Source organism: Microchirus variegatus (assembly GCF_963457635.1).
Source record: "Microchirus variegatus genome assembly, chromosome: 17".
NCBI lineage: Eukaryota > Metazoa > Chordata > Actinopteri > Pleuronectiformes > Soleidae > Microchirus > Microchirus variegatus.
The window spans coordinates 18,741,351-18,762,140 of NC_139818.1; the positions used below are offsets into that span (position 1 = coordinate 18,741,351).

Genomic DNA, 20,790 nt, shown 5'->3' on the forward strand with positions numbered 1-20,790 from the left:
CTGCAGGGTTCAGCTGCACGAGCGTGAGAGTCTCGACTAGCAAAGCTGGAGACGAATCCACTGAAAGATTCACGAACAAGATAACTGATCTTAAATTCCTACTTTAAAAAAAAGTTATTTATGTCTCCGCTTCTGCTCCCGTTTTAGGAAACAAAATGGCTAACTAGCTAACAACTGTGGCCGTTAGCTAGCAGCGGCTGTGATAGTAGCTAAAACTGCCCATCGCCCTATACCTGCTGAACACAGAATACCAGATGCTTTGTGCACAGTGTATTGTGTCTTGTCTAAACTTTCGGCTCCCTGATACCTACAGTAGACAAAGAGGTGTGAAAACACCGCATGGAAAGGCAGACTCTTTGTCTATTGGAGGAATGCAAAAGGGGAGTTGCTCAGGTATAAATGTGGAGTGTTCACAAATATGAAAAACTTGCCGTCAGAAGTTCTCTATTTCATTCTTCACCTGCAGCAGAGAATTTCCACAACAGATCGCGGCGGCCGTGTATGAGACACCTGTGCACTGTGTTGTTAGCTAGCTCTACAATTCGGTTCAGTTGGTCTTTATTTATCAGGGACATTGCAGTGAGACATAGTGGACATAGAGTGTGTTTGCTATAGTTTGCAGCTCCTAAAGACACACACACACACACACACACACACACACACATACACTCGTATACTTCGTAACAGTTTGACCATATTGAGACTATGTATTTAAAGTCTTGTTTCTTGACCTTTACAGTGAAAGTTTTCAACTCAGTTTTATTATCTCATTAGGCGTTGAATTCCAGATGTGACTTCCTTTGATGGAGGATTGCCCAAATATGGTCCCTCTGCGGTGTTGATATTTTACAGTGGTTATATCATATTGACTGAGACTCTGCTGCCGTCCGTCTGTCCTGTCTTAGTTTGGATGAAACCGCACGAGTGGCTCTGGAGCTGAATTACTGACAAAGCAGAGATCAATGCGGCTGTCAAAACTCAATAGTTTTTATTTTTGCAGTATTTGACAGTCGAATTGGCTTTTTTTCATCTAGATTTTTCACGGCTTGATTGTATAATGAACCTTCTAGAAGGAGCCCAACACTGTCAGTGTTGATGATTATCTTAATCAATGTCGGGTGATTAAAGACCGTCATTTACTCTTCAGGGAAAGTTGAAGAAACCCATGAATTTGTTCGTTTTTTTTTTACTTTTTATGGACAGAAAACGGGATTATTTCATACATTTCAGGTAAAACATTACACATGTTATTCCACAATGTGTGTTTATAACCTTATCCTGCTATAGTATGATTGAAGAAAGTTATCATCCAGTCCTGATGTAAATAAATATCGTTACCCTAATAGCATAGTTCCCTAATTGGTAAAGACCAAAAAAATTACTTAGGCAATTATGCTATTAGGCTAACAATATATTTTAGCTTTTAAAGCACTAGTGTGTAACTTCTGTTGCCAAAGCCCTGCACCCAGTATGGACATTTATTTACATTTACCGTGTTTCTTTATCATTATTTGAGCGACTCTTGATCTCACTCCATCCACTAGTATCTTGAATATCATTCTGTGCGATTACTATATCTGCCCTTACCGTGATTACGAGGTTTGACGACACGTTTTTGGTTTCACACTCATGTTCACGACGCGTCCCTGAGATGCATGTGGTTTGGTGGAATTGGCTCGGCTTCTTTTTCTTTTTTTTAACTTTCATGTGGCCGAGCTCATCCACCACATGTCAGTGTGGTTGTGAGGTTTGAACCCTGGCCCTGCCTTAATGGCCGGACAATAAAACAGTCCCATAAATCAGAGTACCAGGTTTTCTAAAGTTAGATCCCGAACTGAGATTGAGAGCTGTTGTTGGAACCAGGTCTGCAGCTGGAGCGGCGTCACTGAAGGAGATTTGGGAAAACCCGGATCTCCAGGCGATGGATCATTGTATAAGAGATGGTGTTTATTCAGCCTCTAAATTAGCACGCGTACAAGATTAAGATGCATGTGTGCAACCATTGCCCTTTTTTATGTGCTTATAAACGGTACATTTTGAGACTTTTAGAGGCAAGGTCACTCGCTGATAGATCCTTCCTCCATCTCACAGGAACACACAGTTATACAAACTGAAGCAGAAATACCAAGCTGTTCATCATACATATAAATAAAAGCCATAAAAAAGCTAGTTTTTCCAAATCCTACACTCTTAGAAATAAAGGTTCCAAAAGGGTCCTTCTACATGGGCTGAGGTTCTACCTGGAACCATTTGCTTGTGAAAAACCCTTTCCCGAAAAAAGGGTCTTTCAGAAGGGTTCTTGGTAACACTAATGGTTCCAGTTAGAACCATTTTGATCCAGAGAACCCTTTAAAACCCCTTTCCTGAATAAGGGGTTTTAAAAGGGTTCTTGGTGGAACCCTCCAAAAGGGTGCCAAAAAGGGTTCTCCTTTGAGGACAAGCTGAAGAACCTTATATGGTTCTACTTAGCACTTTCATTTCTAAGAGTGTACAACAAGAAAGTGCAGGAATATCAGCAGCAAAATAATCAAATATCAGAGTGGACGTACTCCTTAAGATTAAAACTTTAATCTCTCATAAGACTTAAATTATTATGTTTTGACGCTGCACCACGTTTCAGAGAATGATCATGTGTTTTTCTGTGAAGAAATCTGCAACCTTTGAGTGTCACATTAGATTATGGATTTAATCTAATCACAGACGCGACTTTCATGTCCAAAAAATGAACCGATTAAGTTAATTTATCCTTAAAGGCGTCATATGTAAGAATGTGGCCCAAAAAAACGGTTACTACATTCAAATTCAAAACACAGAGGTCTTTTCGTTTTCGTTTTCTGACGTAACTGGCAACCCGTGGTCGCTCGGCAGATGAGGCTCTACTGACTGCAATGATTGGTAGACGGCGGTAGGTGGCGCCACATGCCAAAACATGTTTTCAAAACATAAACATGGTTTGCAGGCTGCAAAATATATTTTTTATTGCAAATATTTTGTCTGTACTGTTGTTGGTGAGTTCAGTTTGTTATATGAACATTATTCCTGACTCTCTGTGACATATTAGGAGGATTTTACGGCCAGTTGCTTTAGATTTATTACATAATGCACCTTTAAAGGAGTAGTTTCGGGAAACACACTGGATCTTTATAAGCATCTCTTCATATAAAACTTTAAGGTTTAAGGACAATGAAGGGTCAGAAAATAATCTATCTCTGTCTGTTGTTTAACAATTCAGGACGCAAATAAGTTAATCTGCCTGCCAGGGAGACTTGAGAGAAGACTTTAGGGACAGATGCGAGTGATACAAGCTCCTCGATATCTCTGCTTGCGCGTTTGCCAAAAGAAACAATATGCACAGAGGAGAAGACAGATGTCCACACTGCATTGTCCAGACTGTGTTGTCCAGGCCACTGATTCATGACATGTGCCTGCAGGGCCGCTGTCACCCAACCCCCCCCCCCCCAAACATCCACCTGCGGGTTTGTGACTCAACCTCATCTTAAGTGTTTTGTACGTCTCGCCACACCCACAAACCCCCCCCCCCTCTCCTCCCCTTTCTCCATTTGTAGCCCAGCTTAACTTTCCCCTTAATGGTCCCCAGAGGGATATGTGTTTGTGTGTGTTTGTGTGCAGGCAGCATCTTAAGTTTGTTGCTCTCCGAGTCACGGAGGAGGAGAAGGAGGCCACGGGTTTTATTTAGAGTGTATAGCGCTGGCGGTCATCGGGGTGGTGACGGGAGCCTTCGCCCCCGGCTCACCCTCCTGCTCGCTCACAGAGAACGCCAGTCAGTGCATCTTCCTCTTTCTTGTTTTTTTCTGCTGATTGAGCATGTGCCGTGGTATGATTTCATGAACCCATGTGAGCGTGAAGATGGCTGACATCAAATATTAAAGAGGGGGGAAGGAGATCTGAGCATGATGTGATGAGCAGCGTTTTGTGAGTCAGAAACGATGTTTTCCTGATGTTTTTTTTTCGGGGGTGAAACTTCTTCACAACTGACGGAGAAACACAAAGCGCGCCGCCTCATTACGTCGACGCGACGCAGATTTATTATCGCGTCTCCGACTTGTCTCGTATGATTTGGTGTGAAGGCGAGTGCGGAGAAATGCGTCGCTGTTTGCAGGCGGCCGTGTTCATCCATCACTGCGGCCGCTCATAAAAGGTGCAGCGGAGTAAAAAAAAAACAATGTCTCCTTGTTCTTGTGCAAGGTTTTGCTGCTGTTTCCTGATGAGGAAGATCTATTACAACATCATGTGCTATCAAACACGGCTAAATAGAGGTTTGTATTTCGACACGTTTGATGGATAGACTCAAAAATACAAGTTTGGTAACACTTTATATTAAGAAACACATATTCACCATATATATAACACATATAAGTTGCATACTAGCCCTTTATTAGTAATCATTAAGCACGTATTAACTCCTTATTTAGGAAAAATATTTATTAATTCATTCATTTCGTAACAGAGGTAGAATAAGGTTATAAGGTTATGTAGAATAAGGCGCTTAACCCTTTAAGGTACGCACCAAGAAAAAAGCAAAAGAAAAATTATTTCTTTGCATTTTTTATTATTTTATTTTATTTACTTATGATAACAATAACGACAATATATATATTTTTTTTTTTTAAGTAGACCCTACAGTATTTCAGATACAGGCCTCTACCAAACGGTTGAGACGTCTGTTCATAACAAACCTGGTTTGCATAATTCATAAAGTACAACATTCAGAACAAGTCGCTTTAATTTAGTGTTAGTGAGTTCAGCTTGATGCATTTTTCAATGAGATATAGTGACTTAAAGTGTGGTCGACCAAATGGTTGAGTAGTACCTTAAAGGGTTAATAATGACTAATAAAGGGCTAGTATGCGACTTATATATGTTAGTAAGCACCTAGTTAATGGTGAATATGTGTTCCCTAATATAAAGTGTTATCACAAGTTCTATTAATCAGTGTTATCTGCGATCCAGAGTTGTGAAAGTGTGTATTTTTATTTTCAGATTTGAAGGGGCTCACATTTTGTGCTGTCATGTATTTTTTAAAGTGATGACCCAGCATTTTTACCTTATTTTATTATTACAGCGTGGGTTAATTTATCATTCAACTCTGATTTAACCCTTTAAGGTACGACTCAACCGTTTGGTCGACCACACTTTAAGTCACTATATCTCATTGAAAAATGCATCAAACTGAACTAAACACTAAATTAATGTGACTTGTTCTGAATGTTGTACTTTATGAATTATGCAAACCAGGTTTATTATGAACAGACATCTCAACCATTTGGTAGAGGCCTGTAGGGTCTAATAAAAAAATAAAAATATATATATATTTATTGATTGTCGTTATTGTTATCGTAAGTAAATAAAATAAAAATAATAAAAAATTAAAATAAATAATTTTTCCTTTGCTTTTTTCTTGGTGCGTACCTTAAAGGGTTAAGGAGGTTTAAATAAAATTGGAATTATTGTTACTACTGAATACTTTGATTGATTACGACACGTGTCTTTATAATAAAGTTGTGTCTTTCATTTCAACACGAGAAAGAGTTCGAGAAAACATGCCCTTCTGTCCTGTGAGTACACACGTCTTCACTAAACAAGACAAGCTGCTTTTCTCTCTTTTCTCCATCATAACCTTGCAGGTCACTCTTTTATCGTCGCCTCATTTATATAACAACGCTGTCGCGTGTGTGTTTTTCATGCAGTCGCTAATAGATAAGTAGAGGATTCTTTTTCTCTGTCGACTTGGCTTCAAAACAGACTGCACAGTAGTAAACCTCGGAGACGTCTCCTCGTTCAGTGCCAAGCGTGAACTGAGCCAGAACATGGAGCCAGCATGAGAGCTGGCTTCACTCCCCTCAGTGCCCTGAAGACCACTCTCTCTCCACTACACATTTCTATTTTTTTTTATTTTTTTTTGCATGACAAATATGGCGACAGCAGACGTTTCCAATGCTTCGTTATCACGCGTGAAAACTTGCGAACTTGAATATTTGCCGCTTTGCTTGTTGTTAAGAAAATGTGGAGAGAGTTGTTTGTGGTGGAGTCTGATTTATGCTTCGTTATGCTAGAGGAAGTCATGATAAGACAAACAGAAAAGCCTACTGGACCTTCTGCTAACAGTAGCATAACATGGTTAGCATGCTACATAAGCACTTTGTATACAAAAACTTTGTAGACACAAAATTTCAATATTTATTTTCATCCTTTCATTGTTTCTTTGAGTTTAAATTGCCAAGTGCTACTGATAACAACATAGCTAATCTGCATGTTAGCATGCTTTAGCATGCCAGAGATGACATTATGCTAGAGGAAGTCATGATAAGATAAACAGAAAAGCCGACTGGATCTTCTGCTAACAGTAGCATAACACGGTTAGCATGCTACATAAGCAATTTGTATACACAAACTTGGCATTCCCCTAAAAGTAGACAGAAAATTTCAATATTCATTTTCATCCTATCGTTGTTTCTTTGTGTTTAAATTGCCAAGTGCCACTGATAACAATGAAGACACAGCTAATCTGTATGTTGGCATGCTTTAGCATGCCAGAGATGACATAATGCTAGAGGAAGTCCTGATAAGATAAACAGAAAAGACTACAGGATCTTCTGCTAACAGTAACATAACATGGTTATTAGCATGCTACATGAGCAATTTGTATACAAAAACTTGGCATTCGCCTCAAAGTAGACACAAAATTTCAATGTTTATTTTCATCTTATCGTTGTTTCTTTGTGTTTAAATTGCCAAGTGCCACTGCTAACAATGAAGACACAGCTAATCTGCATGTTAGCATGCTTTAGCAGGCCAGAGATGACATTATGCTAGAGGAAGTCATGATAAGATAAACAGAAAAGCCTACTGGCTCTTCTGCTAACAGTAGCATAACATGGTTAGCATGCTACATGAGCAATTTGTATACAAAAACTTGGCATTCGCCTCAAAGTAGACACAAAATTTCAATATTTATTTTCATCTTATCGTTGTTTCTTTGTGTTTAAATTGCCAAGTGCCACTGATAACAATAATAACATAGCTAATCTGTATGTTAGCATGTTTTAGCATGCCAGAGATGACATTTAACTGTCACTTTTCACGTCATTAATGTTATTTGGAAAGCATATTTTGCTCGCAGCAATAAACCTGATTGGTTTTCAAGCACCCAAATTAAAAAGTATTACAATTTAAAGACGACCAATGAATGATAAAAGTGTCTTCTGAAATAATAGTAAATATAATGTTAAGTGTATCATTAGACGGTGCATTCAGGCATTCATTTAAAAGCATAATCCGATTGATTGGATGGATGAATTAGAGCTGAAACAATTACTTGATCCATTATAAATCAATTAGTAAATTAATCGTCAATTATGTCAATAGTCGATTAATAAGTTTGAAGTTCGACAGATTAATCGATTTTGAAAAGAATCGTTTGTTGCAGGTCTAGGATGAATGGATGTGGAGAAATAGTGATTTAAAGAAATTATACGGAAACATAAATACCCAACAGTAAAACTTTTTTTTTAACTTTTATTAAAAACTTGGCGTATGATATTTGATGAAAAGCCTTGAGTCTGTTTCTAAAGCACACTAGCTGGACTTCTTGTGTTATCTCTCAAGCAAACAAAAGGGTGTCAAAAAAGTGGGCCGCGCTGGTTGCAGATCGGGTTTATTTTGGTAGCCTTCCCCACTTTTGATGCAAATAAATGCGTAAAATTACTGAAGTGAAGTGTGTGCGCGGTGGAAACAGGGCTTTTCATGTGTCCTCTCTCTCTACTTGTGTTTTTAATCTCTGTTTCAATGTCAGATCTGTGAGGTACAGTGTGTTATTTAACTATTTAAGCTCTGACTGATGGTCTTTCCTTTTTTTTACAGTCGGTTCTCATGTCGTGATGATAATAATAATAATAATAATAATAATAATTATATCTCATTTTCTCTGCTGCTGCTGTTAATTACAGAGCTGCTGTTAATTACGGGAGCGTCTTAGCCGCAGCCATTGATCTGACGTGTTGATGTGTTAAACACGTGTGACTAAATGTGGGTCAGCGTGTTTGCTCGTGCAATTACAGCTATACATTTCTGCTCTGTTGTGCATTTTTTTTTTTTTTTTTTTTTTTTTTTCTTACCCCGCAGAGAAATCCCTCTGTTCAGTCATGGTTGTTACTAAGCTCTGTGTTTGCACTGTGAGGAAATAAAATGAAAAGAGGATCATATAGCCAGTGGAGCTTGGAGGGTTGCCATGTGTTCCAATCCACATATATACCTCCAGCTCCTGTTTCCAAGGGGAAGGATTTAGCACCTGGCACGCGCCCGCGCCGCCATTTTTAACACACATTCAGGAACGGAACAATGGGGCAGCCGTCACCAATCAGAGATTAAAACTGAATATGGGCGAAGAATGAAATCTACCTTGAGCACTGCGATGCCCCAAATACAAACACCTCTGATGTTGTTGAGCCTGGCAAATCATCAAGTTTGGCAGCAGCCTCCGAATGAAGTAAGCAGATATTTTAGGGGACCTTGAGCCCTGTGACACATGCAAATGATGGTTTTTATGGACGCCGTCCATGCCCCGTTTCCCGCAGCCTCTCCGAGGACTGGAGGCGAATCCTCCTCTCTGTGGTGCACTACGAGGAATAAAGGAGAGACGCGGTATGAAATCTCATGTTATCCATGCATGTAATGCATGTCACAGTACATGTGCTAGTCAAAGTGTGCTCTGTAATATTCATAACGTGAGAGCGAGAGAGAAAGACTTTGGCGCTTCAAGAGACCTCATTAAGTCCAATCTGAACCAAGCAGACGCTTCCATGAGCACGTTATCGCCGTTTACTTTTTATTAACTTAAAGTGATCCATTAAAGGCGTAATTCAACATTAATGGGGATGTAATATTTACTCTCTCTCAGAGTGAGAGAGATTATATTGAGCTCGCATCTGTGAGCCAAGTTTGGAATATCGTAGATTAGCATGAAGACTGTTCTTGGTTGAACCCTCCAAAAGGGTTCCAAAAAGGGTTCTCCTATGAGGACAAGCCGAAGAACCTTATATTGTTCTACTTAGCACTTTTATTTCTAAGAGTATACAAAATCATGGTACAGTATGGGAAGGTTTGAAACGGTAAAGCCCTCATGCCAGTCAGATTTGCTTTAAGTGGTAGGCAGGGTGTGCGCTGTGCCCGATACCGCGGCGTTGTTCCGAACAACTACATAGAACACAACAGACAACAAAGGAGGACATCCAGCAGCTCTCCTCAGTTTGCATTAGAATTAGAATATACTAATTGTTAATAGTGTTGAAGAAACACCGGACACAAGGGGGTGATGCTTTTCTGTTGCCATAATCAGCTGAGGGTGTAGCTCCGCCCATGTTGCACCATGACTCTGGTTCCCCTAGGGAAGTGTATCAAAAAATTGGGAAAAATTAGGGCCGGTTATTTTGGTCCTATTCCTAATGGAAACTACAAAAAATCCGTACCATACTGAACCGCTCCATATAAGGCCTTGATCATGCTTTTTGTGTTTTTGTGTGAGGGAGCGGCCACCAGGGGGCGAATGTACTCTGTTTCAATGGAAGTCTATGGGAAAACAAACATACTTGTCACTTGATTGAGTAAATGGTCCCAGTTGCTCGTCCTAGGTCTTTTCAGTAGAGCATGATGTCAGTTTTTAATGTTCACATTTAGAGGAAGTGAGTCAGTGTGACTGACAGCTGGGGTTGTCCAATAGGAGCCTTTGTTGTCTGTCTATGTCCATTTTTTCCATACATTTTTTCCGTAATGAGGGGCTGAATTCACACATATCTGACATTACACTCCAGAAGTGGCGATTTCTTGCCAGGAGTTCACCTGGCGTGTGTGTGTGTGTGTGTGTGTGTACATTACATCCTTGTGTTATTTTTGTGGCTACCAGCCAACCCTGTGTCACATGATCTTTACCCTATAAGTGGTCACGCGGCACAGATCAGTGCTGCCGCGGATGCACCCGTGGTAAATTGCCGTGGGAATAATGCACTGCTCCTTATATGGACATCCTGGTGTGTGTGTTTGTGTTTGTAGGTCACATATGCAGGCTTTTCAAAATGCATTGCATGCAATTTTTTAAAAATTTAAAAATAACCCTAACCAAAATATTCTTGTTATGTGTTGTGTCGTTGATTTTATATTGTGAGAAAAAACTTAAGATTAGGGAACACATATTCACCATTAACTAGGTGATTACTAACATGCATAAAAGCAGCGTACTAGCCCTTTATTAGTAAATATTAAGCACGTATTAACACCTTATGTAGGAAAAATCGTAATAGAGGTAGAATAGCGTGTTAATATGTGCTAAATTATTACTGATAAAGGGCTAGTATGCTACTTATGTATGTTAGTAAGCACCTAGTTAATGGTGTACCCTAATCTAAAGTGTTACCAAAACAATATAAGACACTGTATATTGCACATTCTCATAGCCTTTGTGTATATGTTTTAACATAGATATGTAAAAAAAAGGGAATTCTGTGTCTCATCGTACAGAGTCATGTAAATCAGTCTCAGTAATGACTCATGTGAACACTTTAATATTCTGCAGAAGACGTGAACTCACATCAGAACTATAAAGACGTATATACGCCACCGCGTTATTAAAGAAAACACAGCCTTCATGAATGCTCAACTAATAAAGCACTAAAATAGAGTTGTGTCAGTGATCCACAGCCACTCCTCCATCACTGTGTCAATCTCAGCTTTCCACTTTTGACATAATTCTCCACAGACAAATTTGAAAGCTCTCCAGAATATTGCATTTGGGGTTTAGGGAATATTACAAGCTAGGTAGTCTTAATTGGGGATGACAGCCCCCCCTCACTCTGTCAACATGCTATTTTTATCCTCACTCATTTCACATTATTGTACCGAGGTGACCCAGTCCTGGTTTTATCTTTGACCCTCCCCTCCCTCAAAAATTTTTTTATTAAAACATGCATTTTATGGGTTTATCCGCCTCCGTGTCAGTATGAGCGCTCACTAGCGTGGACACATTAGATATTTGTGTCTGCTTTTTTTGCTCTCTTTTATCCCTTTGGTGTTTTTACAGCTTAAAATACACCGATTTCAAATGTTGCGTTAGTGTAGTAACGGCTATGGAGATGTTTTCATCTTCAAAAATCAAAAACATCTTTTTCAGTCTGTGTAAAATAATCCAAGCAGTTCTTTATTTTTGAATCGCAATTAACATTTAAAATTATCTGTTATTTAACAAGCAAAATTCAAATTCTATGCATCCTATACATTTTTCTTTTATTTATGTATTTAAGGCAAAGGGACAATGCATATTAATAAACATGTATAAAAATGTATATATGCCAGGTTGTAGCCTGAGGCTAATTTCTGCCTGTAGTCCCTTGGCAGGTTGATGTTATAAGGGATAAAAATGAATTTAAAAAATACATAGTGACATGAGAGCTCACATAAATACAAAAGTTGCATAATAGAGGATATAAATATATATATATACACATGCATATACATATACATGCATGCATAAATGAACACCCGCAGACTGGAATCAGGCAATAAAATAGGACTTTGTGTTATCATTTGCATTTATTCTTGTTAAAAAAAATACTAATAAGTAAAGATAATCCAAGATATCTTGACAAATTCAATTGTCTTTATACTAGTGCTGGGCGCGCTAACGGCGGTCAACCGTGTCAACGTTAACGCACATTAACACATGCTGCGTTTCCATGACGACTGACCAGAAAAAAGACGCGGGTGACGTCATGTTTACGTGACTCCCGATTGTTAAAATGAGTCTCTAAAGTAACGCTAAACTTTAAAAACAGAGGCGCACATACGCAGTACACAGGTATGCTGGTTATTTGTATCGCTGCTCTTTTCGTTTAATAAACAGACCAGACTCCAGTTCCACTGTAGGGTGAGCTAATGGCGCTAAAAGGAGTTAATGCAGCTAACGGAGCTAACTGGTAAACGGGGCCTGGACTCCGGTACCGCTCTGGTTTGACTGTAGGCACGCTAACGAGCGCTAAAAGGAGTTAATGCAGCTAACGAAGCTGGTAAACGGTGCCTGGACTCAGGTGTCGCGGCACTTAAACATGGCGTCAGGCGCGTCTTTCTCCGGTCAGTCGCCATGGAAACGCGTCATTGGCGTTAACCTAGTGCCCAGCACTACTTTTTTTTACTGAAGTTGACCTGTGATCAAAAAACGATCGTCGTAGCTTTAAATTATGAGCACAAGTCAGTCGACACTAAACCTGAGTAGCTCCTTCAGCCACGTCCAAACTTTTCTGGCCTTTTTCTACCTCGTTTTTAAAACGCCACGAATGAGGATTAACGCACCGATCGGCTGATTGTTTTTTTCCAGCTGAACTGAAATCGCTGAGCTCGGCGGCGGCGGTGGCGGCACTGATTTAATTTTAGCAGGAACGAACGGCGCTCTTCCTTTGACCCGGAAGTAAAAGACGGAGCTGGTTTCGCGCGAGACGAAAACAACACGGTGACACTGAATTTATGACTTCTTTTGGAGTTTAAGAATGTCGAAAAGAGACAAAATGGCGCCCGACATGCTAGTTACTACATGCTAGCTGAAGTCATTTTCGTCTGTGATGTGAAAGATGAACCAGAAAGAAGAAAGTTTCTCCAACTAGTGCAGCGGAGGTGGACCTGCTTTGTTCAGTAAATCAATTCCTGGCTTTTTTTACTGGGACAAAGACAGTTAGTCCAGTTAAACAGAGCTGCAGCTGTAGTTCATGGAAACACAGTCAAAGACTATAGAATAAAACAGTGATGTAATCACAAACCTCCAGGTCCTTACAGGAGTCTTTCTACTGTCCTCCCCGTCGACTCTTTTGTCTCGTCGTGTTTTCAGATGAAGACGTGACTCGCGCGGTCGTCCTCGACCTTTTGCCTGTGACCTACACTTTCAAATGTTTTTCACGTGTCAGTTTCGTTTAAAATAACTGCTGACGAATGGTCTGATATCCAGAATTAGATTTGCTCCTGGTATGTCGGGTTTTTTTTTCCCTCTTCTTTCTGTCCGACTAATTATCTGATGACCTCTCAGCTTAATCTGGCGACCCCCGGAGAGGTTGTGACCCTGGAGATCGCTGGAAATGAGTCGGTAACTTACGCTGCAGTTAAATAATGTCATATATCTCTAACAGAGGCAAAACAGACGCAGTAATGTGTGTGTGATCGTAGTATCCTGTGTTCCTGAGTATTTGTATGTTGTTTATTTTTTACCTCAGTGAAAGATAGAGACAGGGTTTTTTTTCCCCCCCTTCCATATCCGCTCGGCAGACTCTGCCTGACGACCCGTGAAGGCGACCCATCTCTAGAAACAGGGTCGTACCTGTCTATATAAGTCAGTGAGAAATGCTTCAGTGCAGGTAGGACCAATAATTGGCTGTCACATGTGAACGTGCTCCCACTGCTGATCGCTGGCGCTGTCTTCTCGAAACACCGGTGACAGAAATCCTGATGTGAAGATGAAATAATGCCTCTCCAAAAACTATCCAGAATATCGTTCTGTGGTCCCTGCTCGCTTCAATTTATTTGTGTTATCACCAGAGAACTGATTTCTGTAACACTTTAGATTAGGGACCACATATTCACCATAGGTGCTTACTAACATATATAAGTCGCATACTAGCCCTTTATTAGTAATCATTATTCTACATAACCTTATTCTACCTCTATTATTAAGATTTTTCCTACATAAGGTGTTAATACATGCTTAATAGTTGCTAATAAAGGGCTAGTACGCTACTTTTATACATGCTAGTAAGCACCTTTGGGGTCACCTATACAATTTTGTTGCTGCTTTCCATTAAAAGTCACACTTTTATTCATCAAAAGAGTTGCAAAATGAATAGAAAATATAGTCAAGACATTGACAAGATTAGAAATAATGATTTTCAGCTGTGCTAACATCATTGCACAAGGGTTTTCAAGGGTTTTCTAATCATCCAATAGCCTTCTAACGCGATTGGCAAACACAATGTACCATTAGAACACTGGAAATGGGCCTCTATACACCTATGTACATATTCCATTAAAAACCAGACGTTTGCAGCTAGAATAGTCGTTTACCACATTAACAATGTATATGAGCGTAAAAGTGCTTTTCCCAAACTTTTAAATGATAGCATAAGTAGCATAGCCCTTTATTAGTAATCACGTGTTAACACTTTATTCTACATAACCTTATTCTATCTCTATAATGACATGAATTAAGATTTTTCCTACATAAAGTGCTAATACATGCTTAAAATTGACTAATAAAGGGCTAGTACGCTACTTATATGCATGTTAGTAAGCACCTACAGTAGCTAATGGTGAATATGTGTTCCCTGATCTAAAGCGTTACCCTGATTTCACGTTGGCAGCTAATGCTAATCATTAGCAGTTTGAAAGTGTCACCGTTGACAGTTTTATTCACAGAAATAAAAAGCAAAATGGCCTCATTTCTTTACCTGTATGACCTCTCGTCCTTTCTTCTTTAATCGACCTCATTTTGCCCCCCCCCCCGATGATTTAAACTCTGCCTGCATGCCGACCCATTATCCTGCAGTGTGCGGAAATGATTTCTTTTTCATAGAAAATAAATGTGTGTGTGTCACTCCAGAGTCTTTCTGTCCATTCAAAGTATGAAGGCAGTGATTGAATTCTTTTTTTAAATACACCCTTTTAGTAGTGTCACAGCTTGCGGGCAAAGTTGCCAATAATGGAGCGTTTATGTGAAGAATTGCTCGACCCTGTTTCCCCTCCGCAAAGAGAAAACCAAAAACATGTGGGAAGCGTGTGTTGCGAAACACGGCTCGAACACCTGGTCATTGGATGAGCCATGGTTTTGGGTTGTTTGTGGGGGGGGGGGGGGGGGGGGGGGGTTGGCGTCTAAAATGTAAAGAATAATAACAGTGTTTGGGCAGAGAGAGGGTGGCACATTGTTCTGACAGCAAACGTGTGAAAAATCACAGCTTTGGTTAAGTCTTTCCCTCTAATGATATCTCTCCGGGAAAAGGTCACGCTGCCAGCAGGGTTTCACGTCGTGCGCGGTATTTTCACTTATGGAGAGAAAAAGATTTGATCACAACAAACAAAACGTTTTCACCAGCTTGTGTCTTTCTTCTGTTTCTGTGCAGACAACGTCTACAGGAAATGCCAGGAAAACGGGACATGGGCGTTGAAGGGCAACTACTCCATGTGCACGCCCATACTGGACTTGGTGAGACTTTGTGTTCTCGTGTTCCTGATTAATGAGGCTTTTCATGAGGGCATGAAATAGCTGAACTGTGTTAATCTGTAACCAACTGCAAATACAAGGCGAGCAGTAGGAGATGAGTGCTGCTGCTGCTTCAAGCAAGCCTTTTATATAGTAAATATGTTTTTTCTGGGTTTGGGGGGTGGGGGGGGGGTTGGTTTATTAGAGCCTGCAGCAGCTGAAGGACACACATACAAAAATAAAATAGGATTGAAGGAAGACATGAAGGCATCGGCGTCAAATGCGCAAAAATTGACTGCTGCGAATTAGCATTTAACTAACTTTAAATGGGCTTTTAAAAGGGCTTTGCTGACTTTGGGGTCACCTATACAATTTGTTTGGTGTTTTCCATTAATTCATCAAAAGAGTTGCAAAACGAATAGAAAATATAGTTATTATTCAAAATAATAACTTTGCTTTAGTCAAAGAAACAGTTTTTAGCTGTGTTAGCATCATTTCACAAGGCTTTTCAAGGCTTTTCTAATCATCCAATAGCCTTCTAACGCGATTAGCAAACACAATGTAGCATTAGAACACTGGAAGTATAAAGCTAGTTGTGTCGGTGTGTCTTTCTGTCACGCTACGCCTGCACGCTACACCAGGCAGCGCGTTTGACGGCTATTTTGCGGCTAACTTGGCGAGCCTGCTTCCAAAGGTAAGCTAGCGAGGCTACGATTAGCATCACTGTAGGGCTAACATAATACAAACACTGTGCAACCTCATTAGGCAGAACTAACAACAAACTTTAGCTAGCTAGTTGTTTTGTGACTGTCAGCCACACCAGTTTATAATTTAAAAAATGTGTGTTGTGCCTAATGAGGTTGCGCAGTGTTTGTATTACGTTAGCCTTTACGTTCCTAGCGATGGGTTACAATAACTGAAAATCTTCTTCAGCTCCCACTAAAGGAATACACACTTCCTACAGGCACTGCATTAGTTCCATTAAAAAGCTAGATAGTAGCTTAGTCGTTTACCACATTAACAATGTATAGAGTGTATTTCTGATTCGTTTAATGTTATATTCATTGAAAAAAAAAGTGCTTTTCCTTCCGTAGTGTTTATATCGAGGTTGTGCTCGTCGTCCCGCGGCCATTTCACTCCCGCTCAGTTTGTGAATTCCTCAAAAGAAATGGAGAGGTTTTGTTTTGTTTTGTTTTTCCCTGAAACAGCATCGTCCTCCAGCGATGGAGGCTCCTGCTGTGTGCCGCCTTTTTATCGGATATGATTGTTGTTGTTTCTCCAGCCTCCATCTGGGTGTTGTGTTGTCATGTGCACTGTATGCTCATGCTGATGAGCACTCGTTTTTCATCAAGACTGAGTGGCAAAGCACTTTTATACTTCACCAGTAAATGTGTTTTTTCACACTTTCTTACCCTATTTTACAATTACAGTGCATGACTGTGTTCTTAGCCCGTGCTCATCCTAACACGTCCCTCGGCACGACCGATGCACTGATGCTTTTTCATTTGACTCCAGTGTGCATTTAGACGCTCGGAGCAGAGCGGCGGTGAAATTAAAGTCAGAGTATGAGGTTAGGGACCAGTAACCCTTAGACCGCAGAGCTGCTGCTTTTTCCCCATTATTATGTTTAAATGTACAGTATATACAGAGGCTATAAAAATGTATTGTATACTTCTGCACAATGATCGCTGCTAAAAATGCGATATAAACTGAATCATACATTTGTCTCAACAACACATAAGAAAGACGGTTTTTAAAGCCTGTATATGTGACCTATAAACACACACGCACAGGATGTCCATATAAGGAGTTGTGTGTTATTCCCACAGTAATTTACACAGATCCGTACCGCGTGAGCACTAAGAAAGGATAAATATCCATTTTCATGCCCAATAATAGATCATAAATCATTATAAATACTATATATATATACACATATATATATATATATATATATATAGAGAGAGAGAGAGTATATATATATTCCTGCTCTGAACGTCTAACTGAGGAAGGATTCCCTTTGTGTCTGTAAGGCGACGCTGAGGGACGTGTCAGAGCGGCAGTACGTGATGCTCTTAGAAAGATAAAGCGCTTTATTCTTGTACATTTACAGTACAATTCTGTCCTAATGTTTGGCAGTAAATGACTGTCTGTTTACATTGTGTTGACTATATTCTCATTATCTTAAAAGATACTAATAATTATGAATAAGGGACAGTTTTCATTGCGTTGTTTTGTCGAACTCGGTTTAAACTGACGTGAGTTAAAGTCCAAGTTTAAAGTCACTGAGCATCAGAATGAGAGTGCAGACGTGAGGATTCTCACGTGAGCTAACAAACCACAAAAGGCTAATTGAGTTCACTTATACAAAGGCCTGAGAAAAGAAGAAGTCTTTCCCAGCACATCACTACATCTGCCAGGGAAGTAAAAATCATTTCCCGGCGATAGTTTACTTTATAGGATAATTCTCGCTTTGACAAACTGCTGATATTTGATAACCTTTTCATCAACTTTGTTACAACAGTGTCTGCAAAGGCAGAACATTAAATTGGCGTCCAAAGCATCACAAAAATGATCTCTTTTACGTTCTTGGCAAGAACGCGGTACCCAAATCCCTCATGTTTTGATAGTTTATCGCAGATTACGATGGCTTTTCTTACTCAGTAAGTTTTCCCACTCCGTCTGAGAACAGAAGGCTGAGCAGGTTGAGGTGTGACTGCGATCGCGTTTGTCGACGGCAATAAAGGCTGGCAGATATCATCCGATGTGTAAAATCAATAGTTTATGAAAACAAAGATTGTTCACGATAGCTAACAAGGTCCTCGTAGGTCACTTCCCAAGATGCTTTTTTCTTTAACAGCAGAGTGAGTTCCTGTAATACTGGCATTCTCTTCTCGTGCTTGGTTTTCTTCCAGAATGCATTGAATTTAAACAGTTATAATACAGTACATGTGTATTGATATGGTGTTAAAGCTCACATAGAGTGGTCCTATCGCACATATATGTGAGTTATGGAGGTCTACTTTGTTGTGGAAATTTTCAGCTGCTGGTGATGAAATAGAGAACTTCAGAAAAGTTTTTATTTTCTTTGCAAGGAAAAGGTCAATCTTCACAGGACTGATCCAGAGAATCACCCAGAGCATAGTGGGCTCTCCACATTTATACCTGAGCAACTCCCCTTTCGCATTCCTCCAATAGACAAAGAGTCTACCTTTCCAGGCGGTGTTTTCATACCTCTTTGTCTACTGTAGGTACTGGGGAGCCGACTCCCTGCGGATGTTGTAGGTAGGTGTCAGTTCAGGCTAGACATCCTAATTACACAATATACAATACATAATACACAAAATGACTTGGTGTATTGTGTATCTCTAGCTTCTGAGACAAAGAAATAGAATTTTCCATTACAACTTACATACATTAACTTGTTTTTACGGTCAAAAACCTCCTAGTTGCTGCAAAGGAGACGATCAAAATCTCTCCTCACTGAAGCTCTCGTCAGACTGAAATCTCACCCCCAGAAGACAGAACTGTATTGTGATTGGCCAGCCAATGAGAGCTTTCCCAACTGTCTTGTGATTGGCCAATACCTGGAAGTGACGGGATCCTTACGTCACGATTCAAAGGCTTTTTACAATAAATTACAATAAAACCCAGCGTTCTCAGATACTCACCCAAAAAAAATGTATTTGTTATTTTGAACTTCCGGTCTATGGGAGCTTTAAAACACAACACATAATTACTATTGAATATGTTGTTTTGTGAAAATTGTAAATTGAAAAACACAATTATCTGTTTTTTTTATTCAAACTTAACTGAAATTTCATCACAATAATGACCAAGACAAAGACTCATTTGAAGGTCGTGTCTTCACAACAGCCCTAATTATATCCATCCATTCATCTTCTGCCACTTTATCCTTCACATGAAGGTCGACAATCCCTGGTGTTAATCCCAGCTGACATAGGGCGAAAAGCAGAGTTCACACTGGACAAGTCGCCAGTCCATCACAGGACCACATAGAGACAAACAACCACTCACTCTCATACCTACATTACCTTTAATGTAGTTTGGGGTCACCTATACAATTGTTTTGTGTCGAAAAGCCACACTTTTATTAATCAAAAGAGTTGCAAAATGAATAGAAAATATAGTCAAGAGACATTGACAAGGAAATTTCTAAGTGACCCCAAACTTTTGAACTTTTGTAGTGTATGGTCCAATTTGCCGAATCCTAAAATCTGCATGGTTTTGGACTGTGGGAGAAAACCATGCGCACACATGGAGAACATACAGAAAGGTTCTTGTTCCGACCGTGTCGTGAACCCAGGCTGATTAAAATCTAATTGTACAGTTAATTATTTAAGGATGACATATAAAAAATATGTACAACAGCGACCTTATTGTATTGCAATCTGAATCGAAAACATCGCAGAAGCTGCATTTATTGTCACGTTGAACATCGAACATGTTTTGTCGGTTTTAGAACGACGTCAGCGGCGGGGGAAGAGTTTGGGAGGGGGGAAGTGCTTCAGAGGCGACAACATACAGACCATTAAAAAATTATGTACATTAAATATCCACCAACAAAGTGTCTGTGAGGGAGAGAGAGAGTGAAGTATCAGCAGAGGCTGTGTCTGCAACTGCTTTATTTCCTTATATTTGAATGCATTTTCCACTGGAGAAACTTGTTTTTCTATTTCCTCTGGTTGAGATGTTTTAAAGAGGCATTAAAAGGGTTACATTCTTAGAAATAAAAGTGCAAAGTAGAACCATATAAGGTTCGTCGGCTTGTCCTCATAGGAGAACCCTTTTTGGCTCCAGGTAGAACCTTTTTATAAAGGTTCCACCTGGAACTCTTTTGGAGGGTTCCACCAAGAACCCTTTTAAAACCCTTTATTCAGGAAAGGGTGGTTCTTACTGGAACCATTAGTGTTACCAAGAACCCTTGAAAAACCCTTTCTTAAGTTTTTCAGAAGCAAATGGTTCCAGGTAGAACCTCAGCCCTTTTGGAACCCTTATTTCCAAGAGTGTAGGGTTAGAGCTGCAACTTTATTCTCATAATCGATCAATAGAGTAATCGTTTGGTCTATGAAATGTAATTAAAACTTTTAAAAAATTAGATTTTTTATAAATGATGATGTTCTCCAATGTCTTGTTTTTGTCCACAAACAAAAACGATTCAGTTTTTCAATGATTTCTTTGTTATATGGAGCAAAGAAACCAAACTATATTCACATTTAAGAAGCTGAAACAATCAGAAATCCAGTTTGAATCATGAAGAAAAGCTTCAAACCGATTCAAATTGGTTGACGATTCATTTAGTAATCCATTAATTATCCATTCATCGATTATTTTCACAATTAATCCATTCATCGTTTGGTCCATAATGCATCAGAAAAAATGATTCAGTTCTTAATTATTTCTTTGTCGTATGGAGCAAAGACACCGGAAAATATTCACATTTAAAAAACTAAAATAATCAGAAGGTTCAGATCCAGTGCTGATGACTATAATTCATTCATTTATTATTTTTAAAGGCTCAGTACTTTCCT

General features: G+C 39.6%; 1 protein-coding gene across 1 annotated transcript in view; it reads left to right on the forward strand.

Moving 5' to 3' along the window:
- Positions 1–20,790, forward strand: part of LOC310939569 (corticotropin-releasing factor receptor 1-like) — a gene marked incomplete at both ends in the record, with an annotated part of 72,120 nt that overhangs the window by 17,457 nt on the left and 33,873 nt on the right. Inside the window, one exon of the mRNA XM_083904345.1 lies at positions 15,159–15,241. Within this exon, the coding sequence (XP_083760471.1) occupies positions 15,159–15,241 (83 nt within the window). The remainder of the gene's footprint in view (positions 1–15,158; positions 15,242–20,790) is intronic.